This window comes from Odontesthes bonariensis, chromosome 20 (assembly GCF_027942865.1).
Source record: "Odontesthes bonariensis isolate fOdoBon6 chromosome 20, fOdoBon6.hap1, whole genome shotgun sequence".
Lineage (NCBI taxonomy): Eukaryota > Metazoa > Chordata > Actinopteri > Atheriniformes > Atherinopsidae > Odontesthes > Odontesthes bonariensis.
Genome location: NC_134525.1, coordinates 14,512,930 through 14,530,251, shown reverse-complemented (window position 1 = coordinate 14,530,251; position 17,322 = coordinate 14,512,930). Strand labels below are relative to the sequence as shown.

Here is a 17,322-nt window from a genome sequence, read left to right as displayed (position 1 = left end):
TACCACACTTTCTTACTCTTAAAGGAAGGCATTGTTTATAGATATTTCTACATGGCTGTTTGGAAATTCAATTAATAGTATCATTACATTTGTCATTACATACATAATCAATCATTGAGACAGCTGGCAAGCAATTTTGTTCAGTGTCAAAAGTGATGATTAATTCTAAAAGTAAGTGACAAGTTGTCACTGATAACCAAGCATTAAAACTCTTGGACAAAATTGTCTCTGCACCTCAATGCAGTCTCACTGCTATCAATCTCTCATGAATATACAGGGTCTTTTTTTTCTTTTTTCTTTTGTGCTTAGTGAACTTTTTGTTCAGAATTTCTTACCCCAAAGGTTCTCCATCACGGCCAACTTTAGCTGTATCAATCAGTGTCATGTCTGTTAGTTTTGTTAGGTTTTAAGTTCCTGGTTAGTCTTTAGTTTTTGCCATGTTTTCCTTAGTTTCTCTTGCCCTGCCATCAAGCTTCACTCACGCCACCTGAGTTTTTCCCCTCAGCTGCACTCACTCATCAATCACCCCCTCAGTATTCAGTTTCCAGGTTTTCTCATACATATTGCCAGATCCTCACCGTCACTGATTCTATTTTCACAGCTACTCTTGCCAAGTCAGGTTCGTCCATGTCAGGTTTATTTGTGTGTTTCACAGTCATAGTTAGGTTTTGGTTTTGCCAAGTATTTTCATAGTTTAGGGTTTTGTATTCCAGCTCAGCCGCGCTTTTTGTTGTTTCTTGCAAATAAATCAAGTTTTATTTGGAAATATCTGCATCCGGGTCTTCCTTCTCCACGCCACGCCCCCAACCAAACATGACAATCAGCCTATTTCATCCAAAGCACCATGGGACAGAATTCTTGGCAAGGAACAAATCGAAACATGTTACCACTTCCCATAGGTGTTAATGAACTGTGATAACACCCATGTCAAACGGCGGTGAACATCTTGGTGTAGAGAGGCTTCTGGACGTTTTTTTTTCTTTCTTTCTTTCTTTCTTTCTGTTATTAAGCCGGGAGATAAAGCAGAATTTATGACAGCAGGGAAAATGAAAAATGAGAGCTATACATAGAATAAGAGTGGATTTGGAAGGACCACTATTTAGGTGTTTTTCTGTCCACACCTGTTGTTTTGCACACTCCAATTCAGTCATATATCTTTGAGAAAGAGCTCAGCACACACCATTTCCAATAAAAAAAATAAACAACATTTTAGTAAAATATAGCAACATAGAAAGCAAGTGTCCAAACTGGTCTGGTTGTAGCAGCTATAAGTATCACTATAACGCAAAGCTGTAACTTTACTGAGAGGAATAGCAGTCATCTGCCAATCAGAAGGTCAGTGATTCAATTCCCCTGACCACATGTCAAAGTGCCTTTGGGCAACGCATTGAACATCACGCCGCCTCTGGTGCATCCATAGATGTGTGAATGTGTGTAAAAGAGGAAAAAAGCACTGTGGGAGTGTATAGAGCAAATTGTGTTGTATGACTGTTTGTGAATGGATGAATGTGGCGTGTAGTTAAGGCGCTCTGAGTGGTCAACTAGAGTAGAAAAGTAACATAACATGCAAGTCAGTCAATTTACCATTACATTTGTTGGCTGCATGTTTGTTGTCTTATTTGAAGGTTCAATGTGGACCAGAGCCAGATATTTTTTTTTTTAGACTTCCTCCTGTTTTCCTCCAGAAATTCTGGCTGGAACAACAACCCTAACCCTAAGCACAAAAAACAACAACATACGCATCACGTTCTCATCTTGATGCCAGATTTCATATATATATGTGTGTGTGTGTGTGTGTGTGTGTGTGTGTGTGTGGTGTTCTTGGTTTGGACCCATCCCTGTGTCAAAACAAGTCAATTTTCATCTAATCCGCCCACTGAATTGACAAACATGAGCTTTCTTCTTTATCCAATGTCCAGATTAACCTTTTCAAAGGCTTGAGAAGCTTTTGTGTGCCTATGTTGATGAAGTGGAGTAATGCTTTGTCAGCTTCCAAGGAGGCCAGCCCTCAGTGCAGTGTCTGCTGAAGTGTTTGCCACAGGATATTTATATCAGAACTGCTAAGAATAATGGTCATATGTGTGATAGTAATAATAAAAATAATAATAATGATAATCATATGATAATAATCAGGTCTTGATGGTGATTATTAAATGATTCTTAAAAAGTTGGATTACAATAGGACTCTGAAGGAAAACATGAGGTAATGTGCAGGAAAGCCCCAATCTTGGGTAAGATCGGATTTTCCAACGGGAAAGTGGACCGAAATACTCAGCCAAAGTGGTCAATTAATAGCTGTCTCATTAAAACTGCCAACACAGTTTTACAGCAGTCTGTGATGTCAGGCCAGAAGAAAGCTTCTAAAAAAAAAAAAAAATCACAGAAAGTAAAATATTGGCTTGACAACGAACACATTTTTGATTGAATACATGCATCTAGTGAAAACAGCAACTCAAAGCAATTAACCCCAATCTCTGCAGTTCCCTTCTGATCTTCAAAACCACAGATAATCTTTTTTGTTCAAAGCTCCCGCCCCACAAATAACATCTTAAACAATATTGTGGGACATTGAGCAGGAAAAAGTAAAAAATGCCTCTTCAAGCGTAAGCAGAAACAAAAATGACAACTGAAAGAGTGAATGTTAGATTTAAACTCATTTGGTAGTTACAGACCTCACTCCAAATGAATACCAATGTGGCTTTATCAAAATATGCAGACATATAATTATCTTTTTACACTTTTAACACTTGTCATAAAACGTGACTAACGACAGCCTTTTAAGCACAACTGAGAGGTGTTCTGCTTGTCCTAAATCAACAGCATTGGGACTGAAAATTGTCACCATACAAGACACATGGTGGGAATCAGAATATTACCAGCCAGCAGTTCACGTACAGACACAATCTCTCCCCATCTTTATTTCTGTCAGAACCACACTCGTCAAAACGAGACGAGAAACAGAGATAAATTTCAGAAGCTTATTCTGAATGCATACAATTTGTGTTTGGCGGTATGGCTCTGTTCGGAGGAAGTTCCCGACTTTCCCATGAGCTCCATGGAAGCCAAGACAGGGAACAGCAGCATCCTCAGGTGGAGTGCCTTCCATTTGCTGTAAAGGCAACAAACCCCCTGGAACAGAGCAAGCAACAATGACAACAGTATGACATTGTTTGGCAATGAAAATTCGGTGGAGCAGGAGAGGTGGTGGGTGCAAGCAGAAAGCAAAAAGAGCAGTGACAGCAAACCAAGTTTAAATGAAGCGCCTCAAATGCCAGCATCCAATGCTAGCAGCAGCTGATTACCCACAAGCGCAGTTGGTTTGTGGACAGCCATAAGGGTTGGGTCTGCGTCAGCCAATAGGCAAAGGGCGCGTTGACTACGTGGTCTGCCAGAACTAACGCGGTGCTCCATTTGTGTAAAACTGAGCCTCTCTGACTGATTCATTTTTTTCAACCAATCATGTTAATGACTTGCTGCCAATTAACCTTAAATGGGAGATTAGCTGTGAGGTGTTCAGGATGATCTTTCTTCTTTTAAAGCATTGCACAACTTTTCCAGTGTTTTGTTTCCAGGTGAAACATGCCATCAGCATCAAATTTAACATATTTAAGCATTTTTTTATTTTATTACATACGTTGTCTTAATATTGAGACTAAAATTGGGTTAAAAAAATAGCAAATCAATTTCAATACATATTTATATATACATATAAATATGTATAATGTATACTTAACACAGAGCCTGTATGTTTTTTGAAAACATGGTTGTGATAAATGTAAGACTGATATAATTTCAACTTAAACTTATGAATGAAGGCATTTTATGAGCTGCCAGTTGTTTGACAGACAGCTCTCAGCAAATTATGAGATTTTTCAATTTATTATTATCAAAAAGAAAAACCTAGCATTACATTTCTAATTTCTAAGAGTAAATGTTTTAAAGACCACTGCTGGCATCCCTCACTGTTGATATCACTCACACTGTTGATATTTAATGCCAGTAATTCGATAATTTGTTCCTTATCTCCATTTCATCTCCCTGTTCAATATCCATCCCACTACTTTTTGCCTCCTTGAGTCCCCACCCTTCCTTATCCCTAACATGAGAACATTAATTCATCAAGGTCTATCTATGGCACACAGTGGCTCTGTGTAACCCCACTTCTCCTTAAACACAAATTGATTTCACGCTTAAATCCTCAAAGTATAAATCACAGCCCCTCCACCTGCTCCCCACTACGTCTCTGTCTCCTCCTTTTTCCCTTACGTCTCACTTTGTGTCTGACCTCATCCCCCCTTTTTTCCTCCCTGGCTCTCTGCTCACATGCACCTGCGTGCATGTCTATGTGGAGACGCACATCCACAACACCTCTGAGTTGGAGCTGTGTCACAACTGAATGGGCATGGATGCACTGAGAGAACAGAGAGAAGATGCTGGCAAAGGCTGAGTGAAACAGTGAAGGCCGGAGGCATCTGCAGGGTAGAAAAGGGCAGTTTCTAGAAAGCCTGTGCGTAGGAAAATTGAGGAGCTATTTTCACGCCACATTAAGTTACACCAGCCTTCCACTATGGGACTCCGCTCAGACAGAGGAGCAAGGCCTCTATTGTGAAGGCTAATAATCAACGCAATGGACTTATTACCCAAAACTGCCTTTTACAGGCCTGAGCTAGAGAGAATCAAAGAAGGGAATAAGAGGGAAGGAGGGAGGAACGGCAGATATGAATACCAATGGATCGTAACAAATGCTGCTACCTCCTGCTTCATTCATTTTATTTGCCTCAAGTTTAATTCAATCTAAATGGATATCTGGATGAATGGGACCACAGCTGTGGGGGCAATGCCGGAAAATGGAGCAAAACAATTGGAAAAAATAGGAATTTCCATGGCTGCATCTTTGATGTGTCTGGTGTTAGAGTCTCGTGTTTAAAGGAGCCACAGGATCCTCATCTTTACATATTTCTGTAATTAACAAGACTCTAACCACATTTCACTGCAGTCAATGGGGGTTCATAATACTAAGCCCCCTGTCAGGTACATCACTTCTGTACTGGGTAAGTACATTATCTATACAGTATGTTCCCACATGCCTGCAGGCAAGCCTCCAGTGAATATATTTGGAGAAGAGATGAATGTATCAACATTTTTGTCTGATAAAAAAGAAACAGTGCAAAATTTTGGATACTTTTGTTGGTGTTAATGCCAAAAGTCAAGACAATGGCCTACAGCGTTGTTTAAGTTAATTAAGTCTCTAAAGGATACAACAAAAAAAGCTTATATCTTTGTGTGTTTGCTCCAACTTTGTCATGTTCATTTAGAACACTTGGAGATGCGTATGCATGCAAATGCACGCTGTATTTTCAAAAAATTTTCTGACAGTTAAATGATTAGTTATCTCTCTACTGATGTTTTTTTAATTAGGAAATGATACGGCACCTCTATAACACATTCATGAGGAAAAAATAAACTCTCAAACACTTTTAGGCAACAATAATTCTTGAATCCGCTCTGGCTTTGCTTTAGGAATTGTAATAAACTGATGACATTATGACTTTTACTCCCCGCAAACTTATAATTGATTCACCCACAAATCCAATTTCACAGTAAAAGCTGTAAAGGGATGCCTTTCCAAATGCACACTGCTGTGCCTGAAACATTTACAAATACATCTAAAACAGAGGGAACAAATGTAAAGTTTGCACAACCTATGAGAGTCATAAGAACAATATCTGGGAAACAAATCAGGTTGAAATGATCTGGAATGAACTTTAACTCATTTAAAGCTAATCTCATGCAATGAAGCATACAGTTAATGGGGGCACACCTGCGATGCATCATTACCATTGGATCTATGTAGAAAAGTAACATGTGAATTTTGTCATTTGAAGCTTTCCAAACTGTTAGTTGTAAATCTACTATACACATTCCCTTGTGAAGAGAAGAGAGTCCAACCCCTCCTCGAGAGGGGTTCTTCCACTCTGGAGTTGCCCACGGTGAGAGGCATAGAGCAGGTGTGGGCATACTTATTGCCCCCCGGCTGTGCGCCTGTACATTGGGGTTTACCCCGGTGGACGAGAGGGTAGCCTCCCTCCGCCTTAGGGTGGGGGGACGTGTCCTGACTGTTGTTTGTTGTTATGCACTGAACAGCAGTTCAGAGTACCCACACTTTTTGGAGTCCCTGGAGGAGGCACTGGAGAGTGATCCTCCGGGAGACTCCCTCGTCCTGCTGGGGGACTTCGATGCTCACGTGGGCAATGACAGTGAGACCTGGAGGGGCGTGATTGGGAGGAACGGAATGTCCATATGTGCACTTGGCACCAGGACACCCTAGGCCGCAGCTCGATGATCGACTTTGTGGTTGTATCGTCGGACTTGCGGCCATATGTCCTGGACACTTGGGTGAAGAGAGGGGCGGAGCTGTCAACTAACTGATCACCACCTGGTGGTGAGTTGGTACCGCTGGTGGGGGAGGAAGCCGGTCAGACCTGGCAGGCCCAAACGTATTGTGAGGGTCTGTTGGGAACGGCTGGCGGAATCCCCTGTAAGGAGGAGTTTCAACTCCCACCTCCGGGCAGAGCTTTAACCATGTCCCGGGGGAGGTGGGGGACATTGAGCCCGAATGGGCCATGTTCCGTGCCTCCATTGTTGAGGCGGCCGACCGGAACTGTGGCCGTAAGGTGGTCGGTGCCTGTCGTGGCGGCAATCCCCGAACCCGCTGGTGGACACCAGTGGTGAGGGAAGCCGTCAAGCCAGTGGGACTCTGGAAGCAGCTGATGGGTACCGACAGGCCAAGCGGAACGCAGCCTCGGCGGTTACTGAGGCAAAAACTCGGGCTTGGGAGGAGTTCGGGGAGGCCATGGAGAATGATTTCCGGATGGCCTCGAAGAGTTTCTGGTCCACCATCCGGCGGCTCAGGGGGGGAAAGCGGTGCACCGTCAACACCGTGTATGGTGAGGGCGGGGCTCTGCTGACCTCAACTAGGGACGTCGTGAGTCGGTGGGGGGAATACTTCGAGGGCCTCCTCAATCCTACCGACACGCCTTCCGATGAGGAAGCAGGGTTGGGGAACTCGGACGTGGGGCCTCCCATTTCTGGGGCTGAGGTTGCCGAGGTGGTCAAAAAGCTCCTTGGTGGCAAGGCCCCGGGGGTGGATGAGGTTCGTCCTGAGTTCCTTAAGGCTCTGGATGTTGTAGAGCTGTCTTGGTTGACACGCCTCTGCAGCATCGCGTGAACTTTGGGGGCAGTGCCTCTCGACTGGCAGATCAGGGAGGTGGTCCCCCTCTTTAAAAAAGGGGGACCGGAGGGTGTGTTCCAACTATAGGGGGATCACACTCCTCAGCCTCCCTGGTAAGGTCTATTCGGGGGTACTGGAGAGGAGCATCCGCCGGATAATCGAATCTCGGATTCAGGAGGTGCAGTGTGGTTTTCGTCCTGGCCGTGGAACAGTGGACCAGCTCTATACCCTCGGCAGGATCCTGGAGGGTGCATGGGAGTTCGCCCAACATGTGTTTTGTGGACTTGGAGAAGGCGTTCGACCGTGTCCCTCGGGGACTCTTGTGGGGGGTGCTCCCGGAGTATGGAGTGCCGGACTCCTTGATATGGGCTGTTCGGTCTCTGTATGACCGGTGTCAGAGTTTGGTCGATTGCCAGCAGTAAGTCGGACATGTTTCCTGTGGGGGTTGGACTCCGTCAGGGCTGCCCTTTGTCACCGATTCTGTTCATAATTTTTATGGACAGAATTTCTAGGCGCAGCCAGGGCGTTGAGGGGGTCCGTTTTGGCGACCTCAGAATCGGGTCTCTGCTTTTTGCGGACGATGTGGTTCTGTTGGCGTCTTCGGGCCGTGACCTTCAGCTCTCACTGGAGCGGTTCGCAGCCGAGTGTGAAGCGGTTGGGATGAGAATCAGCACCTCCAAATCTGAGACCATGGTCCTCAGCCGGAAAAGGGTGGAATGCCCTCTCCGGGTCGGGAATGAGATCCTTCCCCAAGTGGAGGAGTTCAAGTATCTCGGGGTCTTGTTCACGAGTGAGGGACGAATGGAGCAGGAGATTGACAGGCGGATCGGTGCGGCGTCCGCAGTGATGCGAGCTCTGCACCGGCCCGTCGTGGTGAAGAATGAGCTGAGCCAGAAGGCGAAGCTCTCGATTTACCATGTTCCTACCCTCACCTATGGTCACGAGCTGTGGGTAGTGACCGAAAGAACGAGATCGCGAATACAAGCGGCCGAAATGAGTTTCCTCCGCAGGGTGTCCGGGCTCTCCCTTAGAGATAGGGTGAGAAGCTCGGTCATCCGGGAGGGGCTCGGAGTAGAACCGCTGCTCCTCCGCATCGAGAGGAGTCAGATGAGGTGGCTCGGGCATCTGGTTAGGATGCCTCCTGGACGCCTCCCTGGTGAGGTGTTCCGGGCCCGTCCCACTGGGAGGAGGCCCCGGGGAAGACCCAGGACACGTTGGAGAGACTATGTTTCTCGGCTGGCCTGGGAACACCTCGGGGTCCCCCAGAAGAGCTGGAGGAAGTGGCCAGGGACAGGGACGTCTGGGTTTCTCTGCTCAGGCTGCTGCCCCCGCGACCCGATCCCCGGACAAGCAGAAGATAATGGATGGATGGATGGACGGACATTCCCTTATTCAATTATGAATTTGCTGTATTAGCTTTTCTTTACAGGGGCTCTATAATTATATGATATGATATAATGATTTTTTTAAATGTTAGAGATTCTAATATAAACAAAGGAAGCTATACTCCACCACAAAAAACACTGGCTTGCTGTGTGTGAGCACACACTGATGCGGCACTGAGTCGTCTGCTTGGTGTGGCAAATTCGTTGTGGAATGACTGATGCTTAATTTTCTGGAGACCTATTATTATTTATGAGGGGGATTTTATTGACTCACAGAGCTGCACACAAGTTAACACAGATCCTCAGAGACTTCACTTGCCAGGAAAAAGATATACACTCACATCCCTAAAACTGTCCATTTGCAGTCAAGACGACTTTGGAATTTCTACTCTACTCATCAAACCCTACAAATCTACCACAAGGCCAACCAGACCAACAAACTTAAAGGATGTTTTTGCGAAAATGTACAGAGGATATTAAAATGCAGAGGAGGGCCTCAGACCAAAGACTGACCAGAAGCTCTCTATCTGCTATAATTTTTTTCCTTGAAGCGACGTCTTGAAAATTCAGCCGAAGCTCCGTCTCCTTGGTTTGACGAGAGCCACAGAGAGTGAGAGAGGACCAACAACTTACCCGACACACTGAAGGCCTGCAGAAGTTGACAGTCAACTGACCGTTGGAATCCGAAAATGATCTCCTTGGTTGCGCTCTTCTCGACCAATGGCGTTAAGACAAGTTGCCCAGCTTGTTTAGAGATGCAGCATTGTAACCATTAATAACTTAAAAGTTAATAGCTGTCAACTCAGAGTCTAGAATTAGGATCCGAAATTTAATTCAGCTCTGTGATCTTTTCCCATTCCCTTTCCTTGTTTTTTTTTTAGGTATCTCTGTAATTCATATCCATATGGTTTAATATCCTAACTCATCTCACTACACATATTCACAAGTTGTTAAGTTGTTGTTTCCTACCTCACAATATATAGTCCATGTGCAATTAAGGTTAATGTTTTGTTTAATGTTTCAATAAATATTTAGTATCCTTTTTAATGGGTCATGTTGGAAGTTTTCCTTTTGTAAAACTGAGGACAATTCAAGCGAGAACTACTGAGAGCACTGTGAGACTGATTCAGATTAATAATGATAGTATTCCCTCTTTGAAGGTAGTGCCCCTCTTATCAAGGTTTTCTCTTGTGTTTCCTTAACCCTTATGCATGAGTGACAGGACCCTACACTCTTCAAATAGTGGGTAAAAAATGACCCGTGTTGGAATCAATGTGTTTTTATGCCATTTTTGTCATTTTGGTTAAGAAGAATAGAATTGAATAGAAAAATACTTTATTCATCCCCTAATGGGGGGAAATTCAAAATAATCTAATCTAATCTAATAAACTAATCATTTGTAATATATTTTGTATCATAATTTGGTCCACACAAGAATGATTTCATATTTTAAAATCCTTTTATATTTAATATTTTTAACATTTTTAAAACACGTGAAACATTTTGAAAATTGTAAAAGAAAATTGCACAACATGAACTTATACACCTGTGGCCATGGAAGTGATTGGACCACCTGAATCGAATTATTTGGGTGGGTAAGTGAATACTTTTGGCAATATAGTGTATGTCAAGGATGTTGTATCACAGCACCATGGGCCACCTCTGTGTTTGATGCTTGCAGGTGTAGGTGCCAACCATCTGGTCCCTGGTATCTACACCTCCTTTGGTCTCTAGTATATGACGACTTCAGTTTTTTTCTTTCTGTTATTTTCATCCACTTTGCTGTGATGCATTGTGCTCAGGAGCACAACAGCCATTCCTTTTTTCCTGACGTCGTTGACCGTGGTGAGGCTGCCATTAAATCTGAATTCTGTGCTGTGAACCTCCCAGGATTTGGAAGCCTTTATCAGAGGAGGGATGTCTGTCTTGTTCTGCCATAGAGTCCCCACAATGGTGAGATCCTTCTCCAGGAGGTGCCATGCAAGAGGCCCACTGGTGAAGAAGTTGTCCATGGTGATGTTGCACCCCGTGTTTCTGAATGCACTGCACAACTGCTGGATAATGTTTTCTTTTGAATTTCTTCCCCTGGTTGCCTCCCCGTGTAAGCTATTTCATCTATTGCATAGGGGATACGTGAGATACACGGACTGATACTTCCCAGTTCTTGTATCACATTCTTCATGTATCAGATGTTGCTGTGCACAATAATCTTTAGATGTGACTTGTGATATGATCTGTGTGGTCCACAAAATATATGTTGCTATCAGTCACAGTTGATCAGAATCAAATGTTCCAATGAAATTCCATAGGAAATTAATACGGGTTATTTTTGACCCACTTATGGAAGCTAGCGGGTAGTAGTACAAAAATTGAAATTTTGTAAAATGTATGAGAGGTAAGTAAAAATTATAAATGGCATGATATCAATAACATATTTTTTGAGGAATAGCTGGAATATGAAAAGATAACAACTTTTTGTTACAAAGATATTGCAAGAAAACAACCTCACTGGGTCATTTTTGACCCACTTATGCATCTAAGGGTTCATTTCATAGTGAATACGATACATCGGTATGTGTGAATTACCGGCAGGAAGTGTTGCAGGTTAAAAAGGACTTCTTTTTTGTGCTGATATAGTGGAAAGGGCTACATTTGCACTGTATCTACTTAGTTTGGCACAAACCAAAATGTCAACACAAACTGAATTTTTGTCCTACTGATCAGCTTAACAATCAGGGGGGATTGGGCCTTTTTGAAGTCCAGTCTTCAAGGGACTGGATCTAAATCCCTAGAGTTTCAGACAGAAGGTGCAAGACGTGCTGCTGCAAAGTCGAGTGAAAAAATAGGTTTTTTTTTCAGAACTTTAAAATTTGTAAACCTATATTAATGCATCCCTAAAATAGGTTTATGGTCTTATAATGAGCATAAATGTGACTCTTTAGAAAAAAAAATATCTGTGTACTTTGAAAGCTTCTTTTGGATGTACACTGGATATTTAGACAAGATGACTACTTACCGATCACAATTCAGCTTTTTAAAGGCTAGCTCAAAAACTAGCGGATGGCTCTAGGAATAAAAATGTGCCTACATTTTCTGTTAACTTATGTTAGATCTTCAAAGGCACCCGAAAACCATCTCATCAATAAGACAGACCGACACAAAAAACACAGGTGTGAATTAATCTAAAACACAACAAAGTGTGATAGATTAAGATTAAGCAGCACCACACATTGCATAATCAGTTTTGACATGTGAGAAAAATACAATGAGTGAGTGGCTAATTCAGAAAGGAATTCGACATTTCTGTGTGAAATCAAATCTGTCGTAATGATAAAGAGAAGTGGAGACCAAAGTGTTTGATTGCAAAGAGTTTTTTTTATTTATTTTTTTTACCTTGTGTTCAAGTACGGTCCTCTCTCAGCAGGGTCATCTAAGAAGCATGGACACACAATTACACACAACTCGCACCAGAGCCTGAGCATCTTCAAGTGGGACTTCTGTTTTGTCTTGATTGTGGTGGGGGGGGGGGTGTCCCCGATCAGCAGTTTTAATGTTTGGATCAAGTGAAATAGAGTCCTGTTGAACATCACTTAATCATCTTTTTTCTGCGGACATTTGCATTTAGTGACATTGACATCAGCACATAAAAATCATTAATATGTATATTTATATATTTATATATATTATCATATATTTATATTCATGTATTTATAAATTTGTCATTGTATATCAACAATTCTTTCTAGTGATTTTTACCTTGATTTTTCATGTTTTAAAACAGGTAAAACTGTTAGTAGGAATGCCTTGTTTGGACATTGAGTTACACAGGAACGCTCACGCACATACACACAACGGAGGCATACACACGCAACTACACACATGCATGCAAAGATACAGTCACCCAGGTTTAAGAGTCCACACACACACACGCACAGGCCACACATTCTGTCACATCCATGCACATGTACACAAACACACACGCACTCGTGTCCACACGCACGCCCACACATGCTCGGCCAACACAGAGAGGCAGGTCTGTACATCTGAGGGGGGGGGGGGGGGGGGGAGTTACCCATGATCCCCAGCAATAAGTACAGCTTCACCTGATTAAAACACAAGAAAATAAACGTTACAAACAGCAGAGGGAGTCATCAAGTCATTGTCTGTAAACTTCAACAAAATGTCCCCTTTATGTCCTCTAGGGCTGCTCCTTGATGTGTCAAAGTTTGGCACAATATCGTTTGTCTTTCTCTCTACTGTACGGAGACATATATACTATTCATGGTGAATTTTGTTGAACTGACGAGTTATTATGCAAAAGTAACGATGACAGTCCATTAAATGCTGACATTGTCAAACATATCACATCCCCAAAGTTTAAGGACAACCCTTTCCCAAAGACAGAGAGTGTGCTTTAAACGTATAAATATATATAGATATAGATCTATATCTATATCTATATATATTTATGTTTTTTTTCTTTAGGCAGTGAAAAAGCACTTTTCTCGACAGGGATTCAGGAGTGATGCTGTTCTGCTAACCTGCTGCTCTCGCAGCCTTAACCTGCTCCTGATGTTTGATTATGCTCACACTGAAATTCACTTGATGGGGAGAGGAAAAAAAAAACAATAAACAAAATTGCGGGGCTTCCTCTCTGGCTGGGAAAGGGGGCAAAAAAAGTGTCCACTAACATCCAGCCTGGCGATGTCTGCCTTTTCTGATACTTGTGTTCACGTTTCACTTTGTATGTTTTTGTTGCTTCAGTCAGTAGTCAGTCAAGGGAAACAAATCATTCTCATAAGCAGCCCATCAAAAACGTGTAATATACACACCATATCACCTGTTAAATGTACACAGAAAATAAAAATGCTTTCTGAAAGTGAAAATTTAGAAAAGTACAAATAAAAAATGTAAAAGAATGATGACAAAAAAAGGAGTCTCTTGAAGATGACATTCCTTAACAACAAATTCAGAAGCTTCAAGAGGCACCAAGGCCATCGCAACAAAAAAGTGGGATAAAAGCAGTGCTACGTTTGTCACTTTGGTGAAATGATAAACATCTATTTCTTGCCTTGTGCCTGGTGTGCTTTCATTTTTCTCTGTGCTTTTACTCCTACGGATTTCTCCAAGAACCTTAAGACCATCTTTGTCTCTCATCTCACCTTTTCTCTGTCTTCAACAGAAGGTCAGGCCACTTACTGCTCCAACAGAGTAAGAACGAAATCTCAATAGTATTTTCTATCCTTCTCCTTCACTCAAGGCTTCTCCATACACCGTCACTCATTTCATATTTTCTTTTCCACTCCTTGGGCACTCTGTTAAAACTTATTTTCTCTGTATTTACTTCCACTAGCTCCACTTAGAAATGAAATGGAGCTAACTTTAAAGAAAAAATAAGTCTTGGGGGGGGAATGTTTGCATGCACATGCACAGTCTCGTTGACACTCTACCTGACGTCACTTCTTAACCTTATCTAGCTCTGCCCCAATTATCTTTAAGAACACAAATTTCCTGCTGCTGGCAACAAGACCTCTTTTCAAAATGTTGCTTACAGTCACATTTAATCTGCTGTTTATCTCTTGCAAAAATAATCCCTATCACACAAGCACACACAGATCCCCTTTGCACCCTCCCCACCATTATTATAGTGGAACTAGACCCAGGAATCAGGTGAGGCTGGGTAGTGGCTGGTCTCGTAGTTCAGTTCGCTGTATGGCCGGGAGGCTGAGTAGAAGTCTACGTAGTTGCCGGTCGATTTGAGGCCAAGATGCATTCGCAGATCTTCCCGTGGGTCCCGTGCTGGTCCAGTGGAGCTTGGAGGCTGCTGGGGTTGGGCCTGAGGCTGGGCCTGCGGCTGGACCTGCGGCTGGGGAGGCTGAGGTGGTGGTCCCTGGTCCTCGTAGTAGACTTCATCGAAGCTCCGGCTCTGGCTGTGAGGTGGAGGCTGTGGCGGCTGTGGCTGGGGGAACGAAGGGGGGGGAGGGTAATGGTCGTAGTCTTTTAACACGACTGCTGATGGACTGTCCTGCTGTGGCTGAGGGGGTACAACACAGGGCTGGGCTGGACTCTGGTCAGGGAGTAGTGGATGTGGCAGAGTGAAGGTGAGGTACAGCAAGCAAGGATAGAAATGTGGGTAGTTGGTGCAAAGGGATAAGAGGGAAGGAGGGGAAAATGTATGGATGGAAAGAAAAGTGGCAGGTAAAGAGTGAACATCACAGGGTAAAAAGGTTCGAAAGGCAGGCATCATGGGTAAAAGAACAGATAGGAATCAGTTTGGCAGGTGTCCATGCTGTGAATTCTCCATTACGCGCAGGCATTGAGGGGGCAATTCGTATCAAACACTATTACTCACACAGGCTAGTTACGTTTGTGTGTGTGTGTCATCGTGCAGATGCAAGGTGGAGTCACTGAGTATAAAGCCCTTGCCTACATACTCAGTCCATTTACTCAGTTCAGTTTAAATGCCGGTAAAGAAAGCTGAATGAACTCAAACTTTAATTAGAATATTAAAGCAGTTTAACAGATCCAACCACATTTTCAAGTTCCAGTCAAAGGCTGTAATGCTTTTTGTTATTTTTCCCTCTTCACCAGCAGAGACATTAAACAGAGGCAAATAATTAGTGCAATCATCCAGGGTAATGGCTTTAATTGCTAGTTATCTGGTGTAGCTCCAGGTTGCAGTGGTTTGACAAATGCAGTACTGAGGGTGTGCCTTCTTCGCATGCTCTGTCAGGGCATCTCTTATCACAGTGAGACACCTTTGTTTGCATCTGTTGTGCCAATTCCATCCTGCTGCAATCTTTGCTAATAACCACCTTGCTAAAACCGCATATGCCAATTTATGGTGAGCCATGGTGACACACACACATGCACTGGTAAAAAGCTCGGTGTGCGGCTGTGTGTAAAAAGCAAAATATCGATTTAAAGAGAACTATGAACTTACCTGGTTTTGCTTGATATCATCGGCGGCGGTCAGGTACGAGTTTCGGAACAACGTAGATGTCCCACATGACACTTGAACTTAATGGAAGAAATACAACAGAAGGACGATCATTTTAAAGAAACAAAAAAAAGAAAGAAACAAAAACTACTCAATTGAATTGAACGAGGCGGTGATAAACTAATTATGGACAAAATCTTCTAAAAGTCAAAAAGTCAGGCAATAAGTCTATGACTCATGGCCTCAAGAGAATAGATATCTACGTATATATCTATTATAGATAGATAGATAGATAGATAGATAGATAGATAGATAAGAAGAGTTAATAAGAAGGTAAAAGAGGATGCTGGAAAAAAAGAGGAACAGAAAGAGAAAAAACAAAGCGTGAACAAGAGAAAATAACATGGGGACAAAAAAAGAGAAATATGACTGATAAGAGAAATGAAATGAAAAGGGGTGAAAGAAATATAAAAAGGGGGATAAAATAGAATAATTTAACTGTCTGTCTATCTACACACGCATGCACACACACACCTGCCGTGCCGTCTTTCCGGGATGTGTGCTCTCCTTTGTTGCTATGGAAACCAGCGTTGGTTGCTGTGGAATCATAGTCCATCTTGCGTTCCTTCAGACTCATCATCTCTCTGGGGGAGGCAGGAGCGCTTGCTACATGTGCATGCACGCACACGAACACACACGCACACACACACAATAATGAGCAATAAAACTCAGAACAGCATGAGCTTTCACACTCTGCCTGCTCATGTTTGTGTGTCTGTGTGTCTTGGTCTTTCAAGGTGCACAGTCATTATTCATCATTTAGCTTGTCAGCAGAAAGGGTCACCTCCAGCATGTAAAAAAACACGTCAATTCACACACCCATGTTTTTGGACAAATTATTTGAATATCAAATTTTGTATTTGGTTTATGCTTTCTTAGTTCACACTATGTGTTCCATTCTTTTCTTAGATTGTCTTGTATTTAGGTATCTAAAGCTCATGTTAAATAACCAGTTATGAATCAAATAAACTACAAATTAGGAAAACAGACTTTGCAACAGTCAGCTCAACTCTTGAATTATACCACTAAAGGCTAGACATTATGCTATCCCACAAACAGGTCGTATATTTTCAGCAAAGGTGACCTGACTTGAACAACATCATAACAGCACACAATCAGGTCCCAAATCCTGTCCTAAGCTAAACATTCTTCTAACTAACCACTGGAAATACATATTCTGTATCTTTCAAAGAGAAGGGCTCTCTAAAAATAAAGTATTTGAACTAAACTTTAAGAATTGTGTATATTCTTAACGCTACTTAATATATTTTTGAAAACACAATGCACTTATTATTATGATTTGTAGAGAGCCTTTACTCAGAAACCTTTCCCACATCTCTTGGCAAAAACAATTATATATTTAACTAACTGAATAAAAAAGATTTTTCCAATTTAGATGTATAGAACATTGGGCTTTCAGGTAATCTATATGAATGGAACACAAATGTCTGTGGGAAAGCACAAACTCATGATCAGCTTGTTTTTGGTAAGCCAGTCTTTCATGATGTTTTTTCTTTTACTCTTGAATTTAATTTTGTCATTTCACTTCTCCGTAGCAGATTCCATTAAGGTGGAATATCAAACTTGTCAGGTTCCTCCTGACTCAAGGCTGTCACTACTGGTTACAGTTACCAGGGGGACCAGTCTTGTAGCTGCTGGATATGACAGCCTGGGAGACTTATTCTATCGACACAAAACACTGCAAG

The 17,322-nt window shown here is 42.5% G+C and overlaps 1 protein-coding gene across 3 annotated transcripts in view; it reads right to left on the bottom strand.

Annotated features, from left to right (window-relative positions):
* Positions 1–11,943: 11,943 nt before the first annotated feature.
* Positions 11,944–17,322, bottom strand: part of ctnnd2a (catenin (cadherin-associated protein), delta 2a) — a 256,392-nt gene continuing 251,013 nt past the window's right edge. For 2 of the 3 annotated variants that reach the window (XM_075452088.1, XM_075452089.1), the window contains exons 23-25: positions 16,091–16,222; positions 15,560–15,636; positions 11,944–14,683 (exon numbers count right to left, since the gene is read on the bottom strand). In XM_075452088.1, coding sequence (XP_075308203.1) covers positions 14,270–14,683; positions 15,560–15,636; positions 16,091–16,222 — 623 coding nt within the window. In that variant the 3' untranslated portion in view covers positions 11,944–14,269. The remainder of the gene's footprint in view (positions 14,684–15,559; positions 15,637–16,090; positions 16,223–17,322) is intronic. The other variant, XM_075452090.1, reaches the window with a different exon arrangement.